The 23566-nt window shown below is 37.3% G+C and overlaps 1 protein-coding gene across 1 annotated transcript; it reads right to left on the reverse strand.

Moving 5' to 3' along the window:
- Positions 1 to 852: 852 nt before the first annotated feature.
- LOC118150918 (eukaryotic translation initiation factor 1A, Y-chromosomal-like) lies at positions 853 to 23338 on the reverse strand. Its single transcript, XM_078364421.1, has 7 exons — positions 23174 to 23338; positions 20216 to 20299; positions 16663 to 16766; positions 14848 to 14898; positions 5474 to 5555; positions 4020 to 4111; positions 853 to 1218 (listed from the first exon to the last, which is right to left on the reverse strand). The coding sequence occupies exons 1-7, from the start codon at positions 23187 to 23189 to the stop codon at positions 1213 to 1215; spliced, it is 435 nt and encodes a 144-aa protein (XP_078220547.1). The 5' UTR covers positions 23190 to 23338; the 3' UTR covers positions 853 to 1212.
- Between the last annotated feature and the right edge of the window lie 228 nt (positions 23339 to 23566).

Here is a 23566-nt window from a genome sequence, read left to right on the forward strand (position 1 = left end):
CAAAATACAATGATCATTACTCTTTCTTATTACGTTAATTGATGTAGCTCTTCCATTCAGATTTTGAGAGGAAGTCCTGCTCTGTCACCCAGGTTGGAGTTCAGTGGCAAGATCTCGGTTCACTGCATCCTCCACCTTCCAGGTTCAAGCAATTCTGCTGCCTTAGCCTCCCGAGTAGCTGGGATACTGGCATGCACAAAGATGACCCACTACTTTTTGTATTTTTAGTAAAGATAGGGTTTCGCCATGTTGATTAGGCTGGTGTTGAACACCTGAACTTAGGGGATCTGCCCACCTTGGCCTTACACAGTGCTAGGATTACAGGTGTGAGCTACCACACTCAGCCTGAAATTATCTTCCCCTAACAGTATTGTTGCCTCCTCCTCTGGCAGTTTAGGGACAATGTGAGAAAAGCTGTTTATACAATGTACTATAAAATCAGTTTTTCATTTATACATTGCAATTTTCTTGTTCATGAAGACAAAGACTGTGGGTTGCAATGAATTACTTTTGAAAACAAAATGGCATAGCAGTATTTCCAGTGTTAAGACAATTGGTTGCCACCTAGGGTTCAATTTCTGCAACGGTTACACATTTTAAATTGCTACTCAAAGTTGCTACAATTTAAAAACTGCACGTTGGAAATGCTTCTTTTTTCCCTTAACAGGAGGCACACATGACAAAAATAATTTATAAGGCCTCAATGTTAGTATAAAAATACATATGGCTAAATATAAAAATGATGTCCACTTTTTTCTGATTCCAAATGTAGATTTAGCTTTTATTTAAATTCTGTCAGAAACTTTAGGAGAATATCTGAGTAGCTGAAACATACACAAAGACTGTAGAGTAAATAGATTAACGGGAAGTAGGACTTATTATAACTTACAATGATTACAAAGCAGAAAATTATGCAAAATATCAAATTACTTGAAGTAAAGTTATCACAGTAGCAAAGGCATTTATTTGTTTTTATAGCAAATATTATGATCTTTTATCTGTAAGTTTACATCAAAACAATAAAGTATTAACATTTAAGATAATTCGGTGTCATCAGCTTTTACAGAAATAAATACTTTAAAACGATGAAGACAGATCAGTTTGCTTTAACAAACTATAAACTAAACGAATTTCTCTTAACTGGTGATAGTCAAAATCCCAACTGGAGAGCAATCCTCAGAAAACTTCAAATGTAAAATCGCTCAGTTCAATTTAGATCTGTAATTGAAAAGAACATCAGATCAATATATCTAATTGCAACATTCTAATGCATACAAAGACTCCGGGTAGCAATCTGAGAAGTAAATCCTTTTGACCTGGGTATTCTGTATACTAGATTTTTCTCATATCCTTTGTGTTACCAGTAAATCTTTATGGTCTTTCAGAATGTTACTATGTAACATATTATCAAAACATCTTTGAAGTTTTGCATCTCTTGATTTCCTTTGTGGTAGTGATTATACATCTTATATTCTGACGGTGGGCACAGACAAAATAGAATGTAATTCTTTTAAGAATGGGACAAATATTGTCCTAATCAAATTCAGAGTTCATTTAGTCAAAGTAAAACTAAAACACCTATAAATCTTCTACAATGCTCTCTCAAGATAAGCAAAACAAACTCTTATAAACTAAACTTCCTCTCATAGCCATTGTCTTTATATTCCTTTCCTGATTACCCTACTGGGTCTAGTTCCAAAGGAAACACTGGCATCAATCTAAGTACTTTTCCTGACCCACTTCCTGAGAAAAGTCTTAACATTCCTAGATCCTAACTCTAATATCTGTGTATGTAGCTTTGTGTTTCTGTATGCAGTCTAGGTAGGTTCTTTTAATTTTCCAGACGCCTTCAAGCCCATTGGCTGTGGAAATGTTCACATTTGCCGTTAATCTACAACACAATGTTTATGCTTGTGGTTACTGCAACATGAAGTAAATGTCTTTTCTGTTTAATTCCAAAAACATCTCTGACTCAGGGTCCCCAAAAGGAGGTATATAAAGAAATCAGAATATGAAAGGAAAATATCTTGGGCCCCCAAAATTGCTAAGAAAAACTCAAGGTGGAAAGTGCGGCAAACCTGCCTCCCATTCTATTCAAAGTGGTCCTTCAGCTCACTGAGTTAGAAGCATAACTGACCGCCTACTTTACAAAGGCTAACAAAGACACCTTCCCTTTCTGAACTGAACCAATGTGCTTCTCATATATATTGACTGACGTCTCATGTCTCCCTAAGATGTACAAAACCAAGCGGTGCCTGACCACCTTGGGTGCATGTCCTCACAACTTCCTGAGAATGTCATGGGTGCATCCTCAATCCTGGCAAAAATCAAGTTTCTAAATTAACCTGACACCTGTCTAAGATTTCCTCATTCACAAGAACAACAGGTTTTTCAGCCTTTTTCATTTTCTCCTTTTGGTTGTACCTTAAAATTTATATTACATGAAGGCAGATTTATGACTCAGAAATATTTCCTGAAGAAAAAAAATTTATAAATTTTAGAGTATTTTAAAAATGTATAAATGCATATGTACAACAGAATTATGTCCTGTTTATTTTCTTTAATTCAAAGTGTAGGTAATCTAAATAGTTTGGAAATGTGCCAAAATATAAGCTATAATATCAGAAGAAGAGAAGGATGGGTGTGATAGATGAAGAAGAAAAACTGTAAACTGTAGAATCCTGTTGGTGAGCATATGAATGTTTACAGAGGAAGTTAAAAATCCTTCTATTCCTCTGAACAGCTGGAAAACAACTTTAATGAATGTTTGGGTCAAACAAAAGCTGTAGAGATCCCTGATGTAAAATAATGGTTCCCAATGGAGTGAGAGCATCAGTATCACTTGTGCCTGTCTTAGACTTTCCAGAGACTTGCCTTAGTAATTTTTTTTTTGAGACAGAGTCTCAATCTGTTGCCCAGGCTGGCGTGCAGTGGCAAGATCTCTGTCTCCCAGGTTCAAGCCATTCTCCTCCCTCAGCTTCCTGATAGCTGGGATTACAGGTGTGAGCCACTGTGCCCAACTGGCCTTTGTAATTTTGAGAGCTCTAGTATTTGCGCAGTTATGTTAAGGATGACTACTTATTAATATCCAGTCAATCATAATTTTGGGGTTTCCATATACAGATACTTTTTGAATCATATTTTTATTATAGGGATATTGATCAAAAAAGCCTACACCCAAATGAAGTTAAGCTACACCACCAATTCCATATTTAACACACACACACACACACACACACACAGTCACTCTCATAAAGGGAAGAAATCAAAGTAAATTTTATTTGAATACAGTTAACTTAAAAAGTAAGATGAGGCATTTACTGCTTTGTGAATTCTACTGCTTTGTTACTAGGAAAAACAATCATTTCCATAAAATAGGTGCAAACCAAATCTGAAGTCTGGCCAATACAAACTGATGTTCAACAACGTAATTCTATTACGTACCATGGCAACAGGCCCAACATTTTAACAAGCCTTTCAAGTATATTGTAAATTTCAGTGCTGCATCCAACTGGTTCAAACAAGATTCCTTTTTTTTTTTGAGACGGGGTTTCGCTTGTTACCCAGGCTGGAGTGCAATGGTGTGATCTCGGCTCACCGCAACCTCCACCTCCTGGGTTCAGGCAATTCTCCTGCCTCAGCCTCCCGAGTAGCTGGGATTACAGGGATGCGCCACCATGCCCAGCTAATTTTTTTGTATTTTTAGTAGAGACGGGTTTTCATCATATTGACCGGGATGGTCTCGATCTCTTGACCTCGTGATCCACCCGCCTTGGCCTCCCGAAGTGCTGGGATTACAGGCATGAGCCACCGTGCCCGGCCAAGATTCTTCTTTTAACAGACTAAGCATTTCTCTTGAGAGGACATATTCTCAGAACTATGTGTTTAGAAACTCTACTTTAATTATGATTGCCGACTGCCAAAGCTAAAATTGATTTTTGAAGAAAAGAATATTCCAAAGGATTGCAAAGTTTACAGATAATGCACAGATAAAACACCAATTAGGTTTATCTACTTACATTGTCAATGTCTTCATCATCATCTTCAGCATCAACAAACTGGATTTCATCATCATCTCCAGGACCAAATGTGTCTGTTTCATTGATTTCAGCTAAAGATAAAATAATATACTGATTATATAATCAAGATTTTGCCTGCAATCTCAGCACTCTGGGAGGCTGAGGTGGGGAGATAACCTGAGGTCAAGAGTTTTGAGACCTGCCTGGCCAACATGGTGAAATCCCATCTCTACTAAAAAAAAAAAAAAATTCCTGGCTTGGTGGTGCACACCTGCAATACCAGCTACTTGGGAGTCTGAGCCAGGGAATAGCTTAAACCTGGGAGGTGAGGTTTGCAGTGAGCTGAGATTATGCCACTGCACTCCATCCTGGGTGACAGAATGAGACTCTGTTTAAAAAAAAGAAAACAAAGAACATATGTGCTGTATTTTTTCTTTCATTTTAAAAAGATAATTATAATGTTCACGTAGCACACATACAAAAGGTATTTTAAATATGGCAAGCAGACTCTAATTATACTAACTAAACAGCTAAACATTTCCATGTAGCCTTCAAAAATGATTTGAGCTCAGGTTAACAACTTATCCTCAAAATATATAGTTATCTTGAAATTACAACAGCTACTTCACCAATTATTAAACAGATTTATCAAATCAGTGAAAAATACTTGGTTAAATCGTAATCATGGTTATCACTAAGCAATAAAGGTGAAAAAAGGAGGTGCTAGCTAAATTCCCAATTATTTCAGCAGTTCCTGAAATGCCAATAATTTCATCAGGATGTTCATGTTTATGTAAAAATCTTATTTTCATAAGTTGCAATGTGATAAACAATAAAAACAGCTGCCTAGTAAAATACGTAGGCTTTAAAACAGTGCATATTCTCTTTGATGGTGTTATGAGGGACTTATTTTAATCTTGTCAAGTTTTGTGCAGTAAGCATGCATGATGTCTACCTTTAAGAAAAAGAAAACACAATTGTTTGTTAAAAATAATCCCACAGTTACAACTTTGGTAAGAGAAACTGAATACTTTTTTCTGTAAGATTCAAACATTACTATTATAATTGTTGCCTTTCCTTAAATGAAAACTGCCAATCTTTTAAGAATTGTTTAGAAAAAGTCTATACAAAATATATTCCTTTGAGAGATTATATACAAATCCAGAGCTTATGAATTAAAAAACTCATCATCAAAGGAAATTTCATAATTCAAAATCTCTTTATTAGAGGCTTCTATTTTTAAGTTCACACTGGCTTTATTTGAGATTTCCACTTATTAATATCTTTTCGAAAGTCTTAGAAGTATACTGAAGTATAGGCAAGACTACTTACCACAAATTTTGTACGTATACACTAAAATAGTATGTAAAACAGAATTCTACTAAAATTCCTTCACCTAAATTCCACAAACATTAATATGAAAGAACAAGTAGATATAATAATTTTGATATTACCATGTTCTGGAAGCTCGCCATATGCCTTCAGACTTCTAGCTTCATCTGCATTGTACTTGAAAATTACATCAGCTTTGCTATCCTGAGAAATAAACAAATAATGTTCAAAACTGCTTATACCAAAGTATCACCAGTTGTTTCACAATTTACTTTCAAATTAAAGACATCTAAAGAAAGGCCACATAATGTTTGTTACAAGTGGTCCTGCTTTTCTTTGCCTACCCGAATACCTTCTAGAAAAAATTGTTGAGTCTGAATAATTAGGAAGTGGTTTGTATTCATTGGTAAACAATAATTAATAGATTTGGAAAGATACATACAGATTTCATTTTAATAAAGCATAAGTGGCAAGCCCGGTCTTTTATATACTATTACCTTTTAATTAGAAGTCTCTTTGAAAAAAAATGGAAGATGAATTTTAAAAAATTGCAGTGTAAAACTCTTAGGTCAAAGATTACAATTTAAAACTTAAATGCATTAAGGAATAATGTTAAAAAAGTAATATAGTTTTCTATGAATCAGTAGTGCTTAGTATCAGAATTATCTATCAGAATTATCTATGGAACTTGAAAAACAGACAGCTAGAGTTTAAGAATAGATACCTACTTCCTTAAGACTGAAAGAAGACCTGCCCAGGATGTGGTACATAAATGTACATTTTTAAAAGCTCTTCTGGGTGGGTGTTTCTAATGCAACCATTGAAAAACACTCTCCTAAGATGTGAAAACACTTCCCCATTTAAAATTATTTTATCCAACTTGGGAGGAGAGGAATTGTGATTGCTTACAATTTGCAATCTAGATCTAAAAACTAAAGTGATCTGTCACAATGGCAGTAAAACCAAAACTTTCCAAACCATCATGTGCAAACAAGATTTTGTTAAACTGGTGACTCAAATAATATAATGGACATAAAAATAACTTTAAAAGCACAGTACAATTTATATATATGTATACACACACAAAAAAAAATATAGTCAATGTGCAATCAAATATATATTTAATATATATTCATACACGCACACACACACACACACACATCAATGTGTAATTAAGTCTATGAAAATAAATGCCTCCTTGCAGCAATTGTACACATGGCAGCACAAGGATTTACTAAAATTTGTTTCTTCATGAAAGAAATGAGAATACTGACAAAATTGGTAAAAGTCCATAAATCAGTAATCTGAAAATTAACCAAATGAAGCAATAAACACTAAGGAGTGTTTATTCAAAAAAATGGGTGAATCTCACTAAGAAAAAGTGGCTTTTTAAGTTTCCCCATTCCCATGTCTCATCTCAGTTTCATAAACACCAAAAGCCTCTCAGCTACTGAAAAACACAGAACAAGTCTGAAGTTTCTTGTTAACTCTATTCTATAGATAACAGACTGCCAGTTCCTGGAAACTCCCATTTTAAGAGTTTTTCTTTCACATAACTGATTCAGAACTTACTCACTTTGAATGCTTACCTCCCAAGACTTTTGTAGAAAAAATAATCTGTGGCAACTTTTTAACATGTTTTAAGTGGCAATAACAGTCTGGATAAAAAAGAAAACTAACCAAAAACTTGGAAGAAAAAGCTATGTAAGAGATATGCATAGGAAATGTGTAAAGTCCAAAATACTTCTGCAAATCTAAAAGGCCAAATACAGGTTCATGGCAATGCACATGATAAAGACACAGATATGAAAGACCTAATCTTACCCCTCTGAAGTTAACATCCTGCACAGCATGAGATCAAGACTAAGGAAGAGGTGTCAGTTGACTGACACTGGTTGAATGTTGAAAGTATTACTCCACATGTTCAAGATTTCTCTTTGAATGCTCAATTCCTTAGTGGTTTTAATGAAATCTAAATTCAACATGAACTGCCTGTTAAACCAACCAACCATTCAATGGCCGAAGAATTAGTTCTGAAAAGTCACCAAACAAGGAGTAGTAACAAGAGCCCTGAGAAGTAGGAATCTGAGTTCCAGAACAGCTATGTGGTAGTTAAAATGTTCAGCTTTTGGGAGGAACTCAAGATGGCGCTGTGACAACAACCCAGGATTTCAGCTCTCTGTTAATCCGCGGAGAGGTGAGTCAAAGCTGCATTTTCAGACTGATCTTTGTTGCCCACAGAACAGGGAAATTCCCAAGTATAAAGGAGACACGGGAAGCCAGGCAGAGGCTCTGCCTGGAAAAGCCAGCTGCCGGGGAAGCGTCGGCTGGCCCTACACAGCGATCCCCACAGGGTGCGCTTGTCCGGGCACCCTGTTGAAATGGCAACCTGAGACTTGAGAGGGCTGAACTCGAGACTGAAAGTGACATGGGCAGTGGGCCAGCCCAGAGGATTGCAGGGACACAGCGTGTGGGATAGCGCAGTGGGACAGAAAAAATGGCGATTCCCACCGTGGAGACTATCCCTGAGGTGCTCCCTGGGGAAGGGGTGTCCACCTTTACCAAGGCAACCTGCCCTGACTGAGACACACACCCACTGCTGATGAAGCCTGCAGTTGCCCAGGCAACCCGCCCCTACTGAGATACACGCCATCTGCTGACGCAGCCTGCCATTGCCGAGGCAACCCACTACAACAGAGAGACTCCACTGCAGGGTGTAGCCCATGGTGGAGAACGCAGCAGAACAGCAAGAGCCTGCAGCAACAGGGCAAGCCTCACAACAGCAGGGCGGAGCCTCAGGAGTCAAATAGTGATTAGACTGCCTCCTAGCTGGGCAGGACACCTCAACAGACATCCAAAAACAAAGCCCCAATGCCCCAAGACAGAGCATTTGAGAAAAAAAGGTTTTTTAAATGAACTCTGTTACAGCAGAATCAAACATAGCAGCCTAACAGCCCTGAATGAACAACAGAGCTCACAGCTCAGCAACTGAGCTCCTATAAAGTACAGACTGTCTCCTCAAGCAGCTCCCTGACCCCTCTATATCCAAAAGACTGACATTTGGCAGGCATCAACTGGGACAAGGATAGCAGAAAAAGAAACGGGTAGCATCCCACACAGTTCCGCAGCTACTATAGGTGTACTCCAGACAAGCAGGGCCTGCAGTGGACCTCAGCAGTCGTACAGCGAAGGGGCTAGACTGGTAGAAGGAAAACCAAGTAACAGAAATACTTCATCACCAACAATCTGGGTGTCCACCAAGAGACCCAATCGAAAAGTCAGCCGCTACGCAGACGACAAGTGGATAAATCCACAAAGATGGGAAGAAACCAGCGCAAAAAGGAGGAAAACACCCAAAACCAGAACACCTCATCTCCTAGAAAGAACTAAAACTCCTCACCAGCAAGGGAACAAAGCTGAACAGAGAATGACTTTGATCAAATGACGGAATTAGACTTCAGAACATGCATAACGAGAAACTTCCATGAGCTAAAAGAACACGTTCTAAATCAATGCAAAGAAACTAAGAACCTTGAAAAAAGATTTGAGGAAATGATGACAAGAATGGATAACTTAGAGAGGAATATGAATGAACTAAAGGAGCTGAAAAACACAATACAAGAACTTCACGAAGCATGCACAAGTTTCAATAGCCGAATTGACCAAGCAGAAGAAAGAATATCTGAAGTCGAAGATCAACTCAATGAAATAAAACGAGAAACCAAGATCAGAGAAAAAAGCGCAAAAAGGAATGAACAAAGTCTCCAAGAAACGTGGGACTATGTGAAAAGACCTAACCTACGTTTGATAGGTGTACCAGAAGGGGAAGAAGAGAATGAATCCAAACTGGAAAATACTCTTCAGGACATCATCCAGGAAAATTTCCCCCACCTAGCAAGACAGATGAACATTCAAATGCTGGAAATACAGAGAACACAACAAAGATATTCCACAAGAAGAGCAACCCCAAGGCACAGAATCGTCAGATTAAAAAAGGTTGAAAGGAAGGAGAAAATACTAAGGGCAGCCAGAGAGAAAGGTCGGGTCACCCACAAAGGGAAGCTCATCAGACTCACAGCAGATCTCTCGGCGGAAACACTACAAGCCAGAAGAGAGTGGGGGCCAATATTCAACATTCTTAAAGAAAACAACTTTCAACCCAGAATTTCATATCCAGCCAAACTGAGCTTCATAAGTGAAGGAAAAATAAAATCGTTTACGAACAAGGAAGTACTCAGAGATTTTGTCACCACCGGGCCTGCTTTACAAGAGCTCCTGAAAGAGGCACTACACATACAAAGGAACAACCAGTACCAGCCATACCAAAATCACACTAAATGCTAAAGAGCATCAACATAATGAAGAATCTACAACAACTAACGGGCAAAACAGCCACTAAATATCAAAATGGCAGTATCAAATTCACACATAACAATATTAACCCTAAATGTAAATGGACAAAATGCACCAATCAAAAGACACAGACTGGAAAATTGGAATAAAAATCCAAAACCCATCAGTGTGCTCTATTCAGGAAACCCATCTCACATGCAAGGATACACAAAGACTCAAAATAAAGGGATGGAGGAAGATTGACCTAGCAAATGAAGAGCAAAAAAAAGCAGGAGTTGCAATTCTCATCTCTGATAAAATAGACTTTAAAGCGACAAAGATCAAAAGAGACAGAGAAGGCCATTACATAATGGTAAAAGGATCAATACAACAAGAGCTATCGATCCTAAATATATATGGACTCAATACAAGAGAACCCAGATACATAAGGCAAGTTCTTAATGACTTAAAAAGAGATTTAGATTCCCACACAATAATAGTGGGAGACTTTAACACTCCACTGTCAATATTAGACAGATCAACCGGACAGAAAATCAACAAGGATATCCAGGGCTTGAACTCAGACCTGGAGCAAGCAAACCTGATAGACATTTACGGAACTCTCCACCCCAAATCCACAGAATATACATTTTTCTGAGCACCACATCACACCTACTCTAAAATTTACCACACAATTGAAAGTAAAGCACTGCTCAGCAAATGCAAAACAACTCAAATCATAACAAACAGCCTCTCAGACCATAGTGCAATCAAGTCAGAACTCAGAATTCAGAAACCAACCCAGAACCGCACAGCTTCACGGAAACTGAACAACTGGCTCTTGAATGTTGACTGGGAAAACAATGAAATGAAGGCAGAAATAAAGAAGTTCTTCGAAACCAATGACAACGAAGACACAACATGCCAGAACCTCTGGGACACATTTAAAGCAGTCTCTAGAGGAAAGTATATAGCAATAAGTGCCCATATGAGGAGAATGGAGAGATCCAAAATGGACACCCTATCGTCAAAATTGAAAGAGCTAGAGGAGCAAGATCAAAAGAACTCTAAACCCAGCAGAAGACAAGAAATAACTAAGATCAGAGCTGAACTGAAGGAGATTGAGACACGAAAAACCCCTCAAAAAATCAATAAATCCAAGAGCTGGTTTTCTGAAAAGATCATCAAGATAGACATACCACTAGCCAGATTGATTAAAAATAAAACAGAGAACAAACAAATAGATGCAATAAAAAATGATAAAGAGGAAATCACGACAGAGTCCACAGAAATTCAAACCATCATCAGAGAATATTACAAATAACTCTATGCACATAAACTAGTAAACCTGGAAGAAATAAATAAATTCCTGGAATCCTGTGTCCTCCCAAGCCTAAACAAGGAGGAAGCTGAAACTATGAATAGACCAATAACAAGGTCAGAAGTCGAGGCAGGAATTAAGAGCCTACGGCTCAAAAAAGCACAGGTCCAGACGGGTTCACAGCCGAATTCTACCAGACACACAAAGAGGAGCTCGTACCATTCCTTCTAAAACTATTCCAAATAATCCAACAAGAGAGAATCTTCCCAAATCATTTTATGAGACAAACATCATCCTGATACCAAAACCCGGCAGAAACCCAACAAGAAAAGAAAACTGCAGGCCAATATTCATGATGGACATAGATGCAAAAATCTGCAATAAAATATTGGCAAGCCGATTGCCACAGCAAATCAAAAAACTTATTCATCACGATCAAGTAGGATTCATCCCAGGGATGAAAGGCTGGTTCAACATACGCAAGTGTATAAACCTAATTCACCACATAAACAGAACCAAAAACAAAAACCACATGATTATCTCAATTGACGCAGAGAAGGCATTTGACAAAATACAACAGCCCTTTATGCTAAAAAACCTCAATAAACTCGGTATCGATGGAAAGTATCTCAAAGTAATAAAAGCTATTTATGACAAACCAACAGCCAATATCATACTGAATGGGCAGAAACTGGAAGCATTCCCTTTGAAATCCGGCACTAGACAAGGATGCCCTCTCTCACCACTCCTATTCAATATGGTACTGGAAGTTCTAGCCAGAGCAATCAGGCAAGAAAAAGAAATAAAGGGTATTCAAATAGGAAAGGTGGAAGCCAAATTGTCTCTGTTTGCAGACGACATGATAGTATACCTAGAAGACCCCATCGCCTCAGCCCAAACACTCCTGAAACTGATAAGCAACTTCAGCAAAGTCTCAGGATATACAATCAATGTGCAAAAATCACAAGCATTCGTCTGCCCCAATAACAGACTTAAAGAAAGCCAAATCAAGAACGAACTGCCATTCACAATTGCTACAAAAAAAATAAAATACCTTGGAATACAACTCACAAGGAACATAAGAGACCTCTTTAAGGAGAACTACAAGCCACTGCTCAACGAAATAAGAGAGGACACAAACAGATGGAGAAACAGTCCATGTTCATGGTTAGGAAGAATTAATATCGTGAAAATGGCTATACTGCCCAAAGTAATTTACAGAATCAACGCTATCGCCATCAAGCTACCATTGACTTTCTTCACAGAACTGGAAAAAACCACCATAAACTTCATATGGAACCAAAAGAGAGCCCGCAGAGCCAAGTCAATTCTAAGCAAATAGAACACAGCGGGGGGCATCACACTACCGGATTTCAAACAATACTACAAGGCTACAGTCATCAAAACAGCATGGTACTGGTACCAAAACAGAGATATAGACCAATGGAACAAAACAGAGGCACTGGAGGAAACACAACATATCTACAACTATACAATCTTTGATAAACCTGACAAAAACAAGCAATGAGGAAAGGATTCCCTGTTTAACAAATGGTGTTGGGAAAACTGGCTAGCCATGTGCAGAAAGCAGAAACTGGACCCCTTCTTGACACTTTACACTAAAATTAACTCCAGATGGATTAAAGACTTAAACATACGACCTGGCATGATAAAAACCCTAGAAGGAAATCTAGGCAAAACTATCCAGGACATAGGAGTAGGCAAGGACCTCATGAGCAAAACACCAAAAGCATTGGCAACAAAAGCCAAAATAGACAAATGGGACCTAATCAAACTCCACAGCTTCTGCATAGCAAAAGAAACAGTCACTAGAGTGAATCGGCAACCAACAGAATGGGAAAAAAATTTTGCAGTTTACCCATCTGACAAAGGGCTGATATCCTTTTGAATTTACAAAGAACTCAAACAGATTTACAAGAAAAAAACAAACAAGCCCATTCAAAAGTGGGCAAAGGATATGAACAGACATTTTATGAAAGAAGACATATATGAGGCCAACAATCATATGAAAAAATGCTCATCGTCACTGGTCATCAGAGAGATGCAAATCAAAACCACATTGAGATACCATCTCATGCCAGTTACAATGGCGATCATTAAAAAATCGGAGATGGCAGATGCTGGAGAGGATGTGGAGAAAAATGAACACTTTTACACTGTTGGTGAAAGTGTAAATTAGTTCAACCATTGTGGAAGACAGTGTGGCGATTCCTCAAGGCCTTAGAAATAGAAATTTCATTTGACCCAGCAATCCCATTACTGGGTATATACCCAAAGGACTATAAATCATTCTACTATAAGGACACATGCACACGAATGTGTATTGCTGCACTGTTTACAATAGCAAAGATGTGGAATCAACCCAAATGCCCATTGATGAGACTGGATTGGGAAAATGTGGCACATATACACCATGGAGTATTATGCAGCAATCAGAAATGATGAGTTCGTGTCGTTTGCAGGGACATGGATGAATCTGGAGAACATCATTCTCAGCAAACTGACACAAGAACAGAAAATGAAACACCGCCTATTCTCACTCATAGGCGGGTGATGAAAAATGAGAACACATGGACACAGAGACGGGAGTACTAAACACTGGGGTCTATTGCGGGGAAAAGGGGAGGGCCAGTGGGAGGGGGAGGGGGGGAAGGATAGCCTGGGGAGAAACGCCAAATGTGGGTGAAGGGGTGAAAGCAAACAGAACACACTGCCATGTGTGTACCTATGCAACTATATTGCATGTTCTGCACATGTACCCCCAAACCTAAAATGCAATAAAAAAAGAAAAAAATAAGAAAAAAAAAATAAAATAAAATAAGATGTTCAGTTTTTAAGAAATAAATTAAGATACCTAAAAAGGTGGACAGAAGACTTTAACACTAGCAAGCAACTAGACTTAACAGATGACTACACGAAACTCCAACCAGTAGCAAGACAATAAGAATCCAGACATAGCAGTAATTTTAATGTGGTTAAGCAATGGTAATAAGTTCCATGGGCAGTAATCAAATGGATTTTATAGACCTATGACATGTAAATAGTTTCAAGGTTAGAGATAAATGGCTACTCCTGTCTTTGTTCTCTACTGCTCCTCTTAAAATTAAAGCATATACAACAGTCTGTACTGTAACTACTTGTGTGCATGCGTAACTATACTACAAAACCAAAAAACTCTTAGAGGAGAACTGACTTATTCAACAGCATCATCTAGACTTGCGGTTTCCCAACTAAGTTTCAAAATATTAAAATAATATTAAGAACATGAGTCTCCCAAATTATTAAATTTTGCTTTGACATATCAGGATACTAATAAAAAATTACTACCTATATACTATCATTCTCATTTTTAAAAATATTAAAAACATATTTAAAAACAAAAAATTGTGTTCCATGAAAAACTACATATCTTCTAATATGACTTCAAAGCACTGAAATTCATCCTACTCAATACTATTTCATGTCTGAAATGCCTAGCTGAATGCCTCAAACACCACTAGCGTTTAAATGGATGACGACAGAATGGTCTACTTGTCCGAACCTGCAAGAAAATATTTACTACACACGGTATTAATAATAAAATCAAAGAATTAAAACAAATTATGTCTTTCCACAAAATACATGTACCATTAACTATCTGTTCAAATTATTCTGAATTTGAAAAATTTTACAGTCTTAAACACAACTGGCCCTAAATAATGATGCTGGCAGAACCCTGAGAAAGTATACGGGGCTGGAACAAGTTAAAGATGCTAGTTGGTATCTTCTAAACATCAACGACTACTTTTAAAGACACAACACATACTTAGATGTTATTTTTACCTGATAGTCTCGTAGACCAACCAATATAATGTCTGAAGTATTTATCCAAACCTGTAAGAAATTTATGCAGATTATTTTAAAAATAAAAGCAAATAAGAAGGAGAATGTTTAGTGAATCTTCCCATAAAATGGATACGCTATTCACCTAATGTGAAAAATAAAATAAAATTAAGACTTTGATGCCAGGCCAGGTGTCTCATGCCTATAATCCCAGCACTTTGGGACGCTAAGGCAGGAAGATCACCTGAGCACAGGAGTTTGACACCAAAACTGGAAAACATAGAGATGCCTAGACTGTACAAAGAGTCAAAAAATTTCAAAAAGTTGGGTGTAGTAGCACATGCCTGCAGTTACTTTAGAAGGCTGATATGGGAGAACTACTTGAGGTGGAGGCTGCAGTTGAGTGATGACTATGCCACTGTACTCCAGCCTAGAGCACAGAGATCCTGTCTCATAAAATTGGGAAAAAAACCTGTAACATATATACATAGTATAGTGGTATGTAGCACATAGTTAAGGTCTGGCATGGAAAAAATTACAGTACCAATTGAGTTTGTTAAAATTTTCTTTCTTAGAATGTTAAAAATCATAACAATTTTATTCCAATTACCAAGAATTTAGAATTCCAGATAATCCTTTGTGGTAGAAATTCAGACATGCAATTGTATCTAAACAACAAACAAGATGTATCTAAACAAAATGATTCTAAAGCAACCAATCTACATAAATATAGCCTCTGCTATTGTCTTAACGTTTGTATTCCTCCAGATTTATGTCGAAATTTGAATCCCATGGTACTAGGAGGTTGGGCCTTTGGGAGGTGATTATGTAATGAGGGCTGATCCCTGATGAATGGGATTTTTGCCCTTATAAAAGAGGCCCAAGGGAGCTCATTCATCTCTTCTAAAATATGTGGAGAATGCAGAAGGCACCACATATGAATGAGAAAATGGGTCATCACCAATATTAAATGGATTTCTCTTTCTCCAGAGCTATGAGAAATAAAATTTCTGTTGTTTATAATCTACCCAGTCAAAGGTACTTTGTGATGGCAGCCCAAACGGACTAAGAGAACCCATAAAAGTGCCACTAATTTGGAAATGAAAGCATGTTAACACACCAAATAGATTCTATTTTCTTCTTTTTGAGATAGAAAATCTCACTCTGTCACCCAAACTGAAGTGCATTAGCAGAATTCTTAGCTCATGGCAACCTTGCGCTCCGGGGTTCAAGCAATCATCCTGCCTTAAGCCTCCTGAGGAGATGGAACTATAGGTATATGCTGGCTAATACTTGTAGAGAGCTCAGCCAAAATAAAGTTTTTATTATAAAATTTAAGTACCACAGACTTTTAATCAATTTGATTTATAAAACTACCTGATATGGTATTGTAATAAATCTGCTGTCTACCATTTCATATTCCAATTTTCCTCATACCACCTACAACTATTTCAACCAAGACAAAACCTAATGAAGGAATATGCAGCAATTAGTCTCTTTTAATGTAAATTCCCACATTTTTTATTGTTTCAAAGTATTAACATTTGAGTCAAGACGATTTGTATTATATATTAAAACATGTGATGTAGTCAATACTAACATCAGAGTAAACACTTCTGGCAGGAATACAACAGAAGTCAAACAAAGGAATTATTCTTTAAAAGTAAATCTAAAAGTTATCAAAGACCTTTTCTGTTTATTCTTATTGTCATGAGTCACGGTTGTATAAATTATTTTGAGAACTCAAATTGCTTAGACCATGTATTTAAAGCAGAGACTTTTTTAAATTGAAGTAAAAGAAATCTACACACCTACCTTTTTTCTCAATTTTCCTCGGATATGGCATAACCTCTTTACACCATCAAAACACAATGCTTCCAATCGTCCATTCCCCAGCATTTTAATTACCTGAGCATACTCTGAGAAGAGGAGAGTAAAACAAGGGTGAGATCCTATTCAACATTTGTTAAAATGTAATGAGTGAAATTTAGCTGTTTGGTTGGGCATGGTGGCTCACACTCGTAAACCCAGCAATTTGGGGGGCAGCCAAGGCTGGTGAATCTCCTGAGGTCAGGAGTTCAAGACTAGTTTAGCTAACATGGGGAAACCCCATCTCTACTAAACTTTAATCAGTTGGCTGTGGTAGTTGGTGCCTGTAATCCCAGGTACTCAGGAGGCTCACGTAGGAGAATGGCTTGAACACAGGAGGCAGAGGTTTCAGTGGGGCTGAGATTATGCCACTGTATGCCAGCCTGGGTGACAACAGCAAAACACCACCTCAAAACAAAACTAAAACAAAAAACAAAAGAAAATTATCTGTTAATAAAACCTCCACTAACTGCTAAATCAGATCAAACTACAAAGAAAAACAGAATAAAACAAACAGCAAAAAGTTTAAGAAATTCATTCAGACAGTCCTATTTCAAAATGTCACATATTATGGCAGGGAAACCGGAGTCCCAGCTATGCATATTTACTTTAACACCTTTATTTTTAGAATAAATAAAAGCCTAAGTCAAGTAACTTGTTTAGTGTTACAAACGCCATTTCCATGACAAGCTATATCCGTTAGTAGAGGCATTTTAATTACCTACCCATTCTGAATATGTCAACAGTTGTTTTTCACGATTGTACACTTTAGTTTTGAACATCGAAGTGGCTCATTTCATAATATACACTATAACACTTCATCAGTCTCCCCACATGAGCCTTAACTCAATCTTCACCATCCTTAATCTCAGAAATGACTGAGACAAATTATAGCCTAACTATTAAAAATTCCCATTTACTTTAGACTATCTCAGTGATTATTCTTAAGTTCTTGAAAAATGGGAGTGACATTCCTAAGTAAAATATAACATGTTTATGGGAAATACTTTCAAAAGTGCCCTGACTCCACTGCTACTAGAAAGTACTCCTATAAGAATATGAGCATTAGCCAGTACAGCCATTCTCTTCTAAGAGGCAGGAAAGAGAAAAAAACAAACAAAGGAAATAGAGGGAAACAGACAATTCCAAAATTTTCACACTAATAAGGTTTCTTCTTAGAACTATCCAAGAGAAGGTCGGGCGTGGTGGCTCACGCCTGTAATCCCAGCACTTTGGGAGACCGAGGTGGGTAGATGACGAGGTCAAGAGATCGAGACCATCCTGGACAACATGGTGAAACCCCGTCTCTACTCTAAAAATACAAAAACTTAGCTGGGCATGGTGGTGCATGCCTGTAATCCCAGCTACTCAGAAGGCCGAGGCAGGAGAATTGCCTGAATCAGGTGGCAGAGGTTGCGGTGAGCTGAGATCACGCCATTGCACTCCAGCCAGGGTAAGGAGCAGAACTTCGTCTCAAAAAAAAAAAAAAAAAAAAAGAAAGAACTATCCAAGAGAATATCGACTAACACATAATTACATTTAAGAGATAAATTTATAAAGCTACATTGAGAGGTTGTTATATATGTGGCAACTGAGTTCATTTTACAGAAGTTGGTGAGCCCAGATTATCATTAAGCACTTCTGCAACATGGATAAAAATAACAATAAAATAAGAACAAATGGAAATTAAAAAACTGGTCCTGAAAGTACAGTCAATGTCTATTAGAAATGAAAGATGATAGCTAAATAGGTGTCTTTTGCCAGAAAATAAGTTTCATATAATTAAAACATGTTAACTTTTTAGTGGCTTCTATCTAGAATATAAAAGACTAACAAAAATTCAACATAGAAACATACATAGTTTTTGTCGTAAATATTAAATAATGTATTTATGTTGAAAATAATTAAACGTAGAGAAATTTGAATATAGATTATCTAAGAGATTAGGACTCTTCACAAAATGTCCTGTTAGGGAACTATTAAACTGTAAGCTAATCTAAACAGTTATATGTAGTTAGTGGTACCTATTTGAAACAGCATAGTATAAAAGTTAAAAACAATATAACATTAAAGTTAAATTTGTTGCAATAATTCTACTGTAGTTAGAGAAAGAAAAGTGCTTCATCTTAGAAGACATACGTTGAAGTATTTAGGTCTGAGGCCTGTAAATTCATGTTACTAGTTATCTGTATAGAAAATCAAAATGGTCAGAAAAATGTGTAAACATGCAGAAACGCAAAGAGAGAAATAAATGATGTAAAGGTTAAAAACTAGTAAATTCAGGTGAGGAATATTTACAATTTTGTTGTGTACTAATATTTCAAATTTTTCCTATGTTCATTATTTTAAAAAGAAAAAATGAAGACAAAAGCAAATGCACCAATGAATTTATTTTGTTCTTTTGTATCTCCTTTTATCAATCCAGTGGGGTTAGTCAATTATTAAAACTGTATTACAGGCTGGGCATGGTGGCTCACACTGTAATCCCAGCACTTTGGGAGGCAAAGACGGGTAGATCACGAGGTCAAGAGATCAAGACCAACCTAGCCAACACAGTGAAACCCCAACTCTACTAAAATACAAAAATTGGCTGGGTGTGGTGGCTCACACCTCTAGTGCCAAATACTGAGAGGCGGAGGCAGGAGAACTGCTTGAACCCAGAAGGTGGAGGTTGCAGGGGGACAAGATTCTGCCACTGCACTCCAGCCTGGCACCTGGTGACAAAACAAGACCATTAAAAAAATAATTATATATATATATATATATATATATATATATATATATAGTATTACATTTTATGATTAAGTACTAGTGGCAGTGAAGCACTTGGGGTTCAAAAAGGTTTTATGATTTTTATCCTAAAAAATTCCCATGGTCTACTAATAGTGTATGACATTATGCATTAACAACATATGAAATATTTAATGATCACAGTCTATGCTTAATTTGCTCTAAACTTTTTTTTTTTTTTTGCTTCGAGCAGGGTCTTGGTCTGTCACCCAGGCTGAATACGGTCATGCCCTCACAGCTCCCTGCACCCTTAACCTCCTGGGTTTAAGCCCTCCTCTCCCCTAATCCCGCGGAGTACCTCGGACTCCAGTCATGTACTACTATGCCTCATTATTATTATTACTATTATTGTAGAAACAGGGTTCTGCCCTATTGCCCCCAGCTTTAAGCAAGCGAAACACTTCACTTCCCAAAGGGCTGGGATTACAGCAATCAGTTAGATTGTATTCCTCCACGCTAAACAATGAAACTGTGTTTACAAAAATGCTCTCAATGAATCCTATATCCAGACTTAATATATCCTAGAAATTATTATTTAATAAACAAATTCTAGATAAATGTGGATGATGAGAAATGACAAAAGGAAAAATGGAAACATAGTACAACTGCTTAGCATAATGACTAAGACTCCTTTAAGAAAAAGACAGAAAATTATACTCATGGCAACAATGAAACATGTTAATAAAAGAAGCCTAACTTAAAGTCTTACCTTGTCCATCCTCTTTAAACACCAACTCTCTTTTTTCAGATTCCTTCTCATTCTTACCCCTGCGCCTGGTTTTACCTCCTTTACCTAATTAATTTAAAAAGAAGATAAAAAAATTCACTGTAAAAATCTACATATTATATACATTATAATACAAAAGAAGACTTTTGAAGTTTGCTTTTGAAACCACTTGCAGGAAAATTGAAAATGTGTCATTTAAACAGATTTATTATCTGTTTAATGTACATTAAAAGAGGTTTAATGTACACTACAACATTAACATTACAGAATTAACAGGACTTTTCAGAGTTCTCTTTAAGTCTTTTACCAGGTATATATCAATACTTTCCTCTTGGACATTTGTTTGGATACTGCTGAGATAAATGTACATCTTATGTAAAACTGTATAAAAGAAAAATTTTATTACTCAAATAACTATTGTGAAGATGTTGTTCATGCTTTCCAAATAAAAACAGGACTCTATTCATTTTCCTCTATAACATATTTTAACACTAGTCAATAATTAGTCCTGAGTATCTTTTCATTACAATAGCTGCAGACCTGGGCCAACATTTTAACTGTTAAAGTATATTAATGCTGTATCTTGATTTCTTCAATGTTTCACTATTATTACACAATGCTGCATTGAAGGTTGTCTGCAAACAACCTTCATAAGATAAATGAACACAAGTAGAATTTCTGAGTTAAAAGTTTACAAATTCACTTCCTTACTCTTTAGATCAACTATTTCAACTGCCATCACATTTCTTTCCATTTTTATATTTTCGCTTATTGCTAGACACATAAGCGAAAGGATTTTCTATTGAATCACCAAGGAATTGGGGTAATTTTCCGTAACATTTTGTCCCCATTACCGAATGTTAATGAAAATAGCAGTGGTTTCCAAAAGGAGAGTTAAAGACCGCAAATCAAGTAATATTAAAGGATCGATGGAAGAATCTGAATAAAAAAGATAACACTGCAAATAGAATAAAATTTACATACTTGACCACTGTAAACTCAGACATCTAATTCTTGAATGCATCCAATACCTCAGGGGCAGTTACAGTACTGTGTGCCACTATAAAACAAAGTGACTCGTCTACATTTTGATCCATTCTTAGGACACACCAAAACTAAATTTCTAAAAGAAAAACACATTCTATATTTTGAGTCATTAATCTTGCCTGAACTTAGCGGTGTCAGGACAAGGATCATACCTGCTTTGCTTACTGAGTTTTACAAAAGTTTGGCAGCTTTTCAAATGACTAAATAATGATTAGTTCAAGTTCTAAAAGAATGGCAACTTTTAAATTGCATATCGCAATCTCAAAGGTGGAGGCACCTTGGTCTATCTCTCCAGGAGTAGGCCAAAGGCTGCCCGTTTCCCGATGTGAGGATTGGTTTCTAAGACTTCGGAAGAAAACCAGCTGAATGAGTGCAAAGAAAAAGTCACACTACATATGGCCCATGCTCATTTACATGTTTACTTGGATAAACCTCATCACAATATTAACAGGCATCTGGATTTTCAGATAAAAAACAACAACAACAAGAAAACCAAATTAGCAAGTTTTATTTCTACATTAGTAAGTCTAATAAAATACGGGTCTTCCGCAGTATCCTTCAACGAATAAGCCCAGCAGATAACACCGATTTTACATAATAACAAAAACATTCCATTTAGGATGGGGATTATCTCAAGAAGAAAAAATGGCGAGTGGTGGCAGAGGACTTTATGAATCTGTGCTGTAATTCTTAGACATATCTTTCTTTTAAGTGCCTCACATATGATTTAAAAAAAAAAAACTGTTCTCAGTCTACCATAATTAACCAAACCCTTATGATTCTCCTTTTATTGTAATGTCGTGCAATAGAATTCACTATCTTTTAAGAGAATGAGACTAGGCATGCACATACCACAATTAAAGTCGTTTAATATTCTTTTTTAATCTTCCTTTCTAAGAACAAAAAATCCACACCTCCTACTTAAACAATTTAGATGTGTTTTGGAGATACTCTTTCTAATGAGAATATTCTTAGGCATCATTCAGTGTAAAAGTTCTACCCTACAAGAACAAAGCAAGCCTTACTATTTAAGGAATGGTGTCAGGTACAGGTACAGTAACATCAACAAAGATTTATTGGACACTTTGCAAGGGATACTGTGATCTTTAGTTGATAGCTTATTTAAGAGAACTGTGAATCTCATCAACAGAAATAAAGGTGGAAACAAGATAACTACTGAAGTTGTTCAGTGCTATCTGAAAAATAAGTTCACTTACAACTTAAAAAGTGGGAGGCCTAACCTCTCCTTAGGCCTCCCACTTTATAATTGTAAGTAAACTTACATTCAAGTCTAAGCTTGGTGTGAAAATTTAGCCGCAGAATGAAGGTAACCTTTATGTCTTTATTCCCACAATATTTATTTGATAAGGAAGTTGAAAACTTGCCTAAATATGTAACACATCTTCTGCAAAAGAATGATCAACTTTTTTAAAGAGCTGGGGCAGAGTAAAACGCCAGAAATGAACCTAAACATGTTTCAAGGTTTCCTCACCGTTTAACACAAAAAAGGGAATATCCTTAACAACACTTTTAACTGTCCGGATAGTCTTCAAAATGAATAACTGCTTCAGGAAAGTAGCAGGGAAGTTGGTAGGAACCTATACTTGAAGGCCAGGCCTTCCGGATAAGGTCCCTCAATCGTCTCTTCCTATACACGGTAAGTCTGGTATGAATCAGTCTCAAAAGCCCACGATCCTCCGAAGGCCTCATAAACATGGCGGCTGTCCCACCCCAATGTGACCAAACTGAGTGTTCCCAGCGTCTTTCCCTAACACATAAGAAGGGGCGCGGCGCCCAATACCCGCGGGAAGAACCGTCACTGCGACCTGGAACAGACGTCGAGATTAATGGCAGAGCAGGCAGAGGTACAGTCCCAGAGGCCTGCAGGATTACCTTTATTCTTGGGCATGCTGGTGTTAAGGGCCTCGTGTGACCTCTTCCGACTCCTTTCTGGCGGTTACTACTCCACAGCAGCCTGAACTAAGATGTCGCAGACGGGCGCGTCGAAGAGACTGGCTACTGAGCTCTGTAACACACTTCAGACGGGCACTTTATGACGCCAGCAAAAGGCGACGAAACTAATTACGATACTTCCCCCGCCCCCAACCGCTTCTCTATGTCGGAGGCGTGGCCAAATGACTGACGTAGTAGATCAAGTCAATAAGAAAGAGTTTGGTCCACGAAAAAACTCGGGGCGGGGCGGGACTAGACTCAGCATGGAGAAGGCGGAGTCAGGAACGGAAGGAGCGGGGTGGTGGGGTCTACCGCTTTGTAAAAAAAACCGTC

The sequence above is a fragment of the Callithrix jacchus genome, chromosome Y (assembly GCF_049354715.1).
Source record: "Callithrix jacchus isolate 240 chromosome Y, calJac240_pri, whole genome shotgun sequence".
NCBI classification, from domain to species: domain Eukaryota; kingdom Metazoa; phylum Chordata; class Mammalia; order Primates; family Cebidae; genus Callithrix; species Callithrix jacchus.

Excerpts from the sequence above, each read along its gene's own strand:
- LOC118150918 (XM_078364421.1), bottom strand. Across the intron at positions 16,767-20,215 it reads GTTTAAAGAGGATGGACAAG|AGTATGCTCAGGTAATTAAA; the intron begins GTAAGACTTTAA and ends TCCTCTTCTCAG. Across the intron at positions 5,556-14,847 it reads TTGGTCTACGAGACTATCAG|GATAGCAAAGCTGATGTAAT; the intron begins GTAAAAATAACA and ends TTTATTTCTCAG.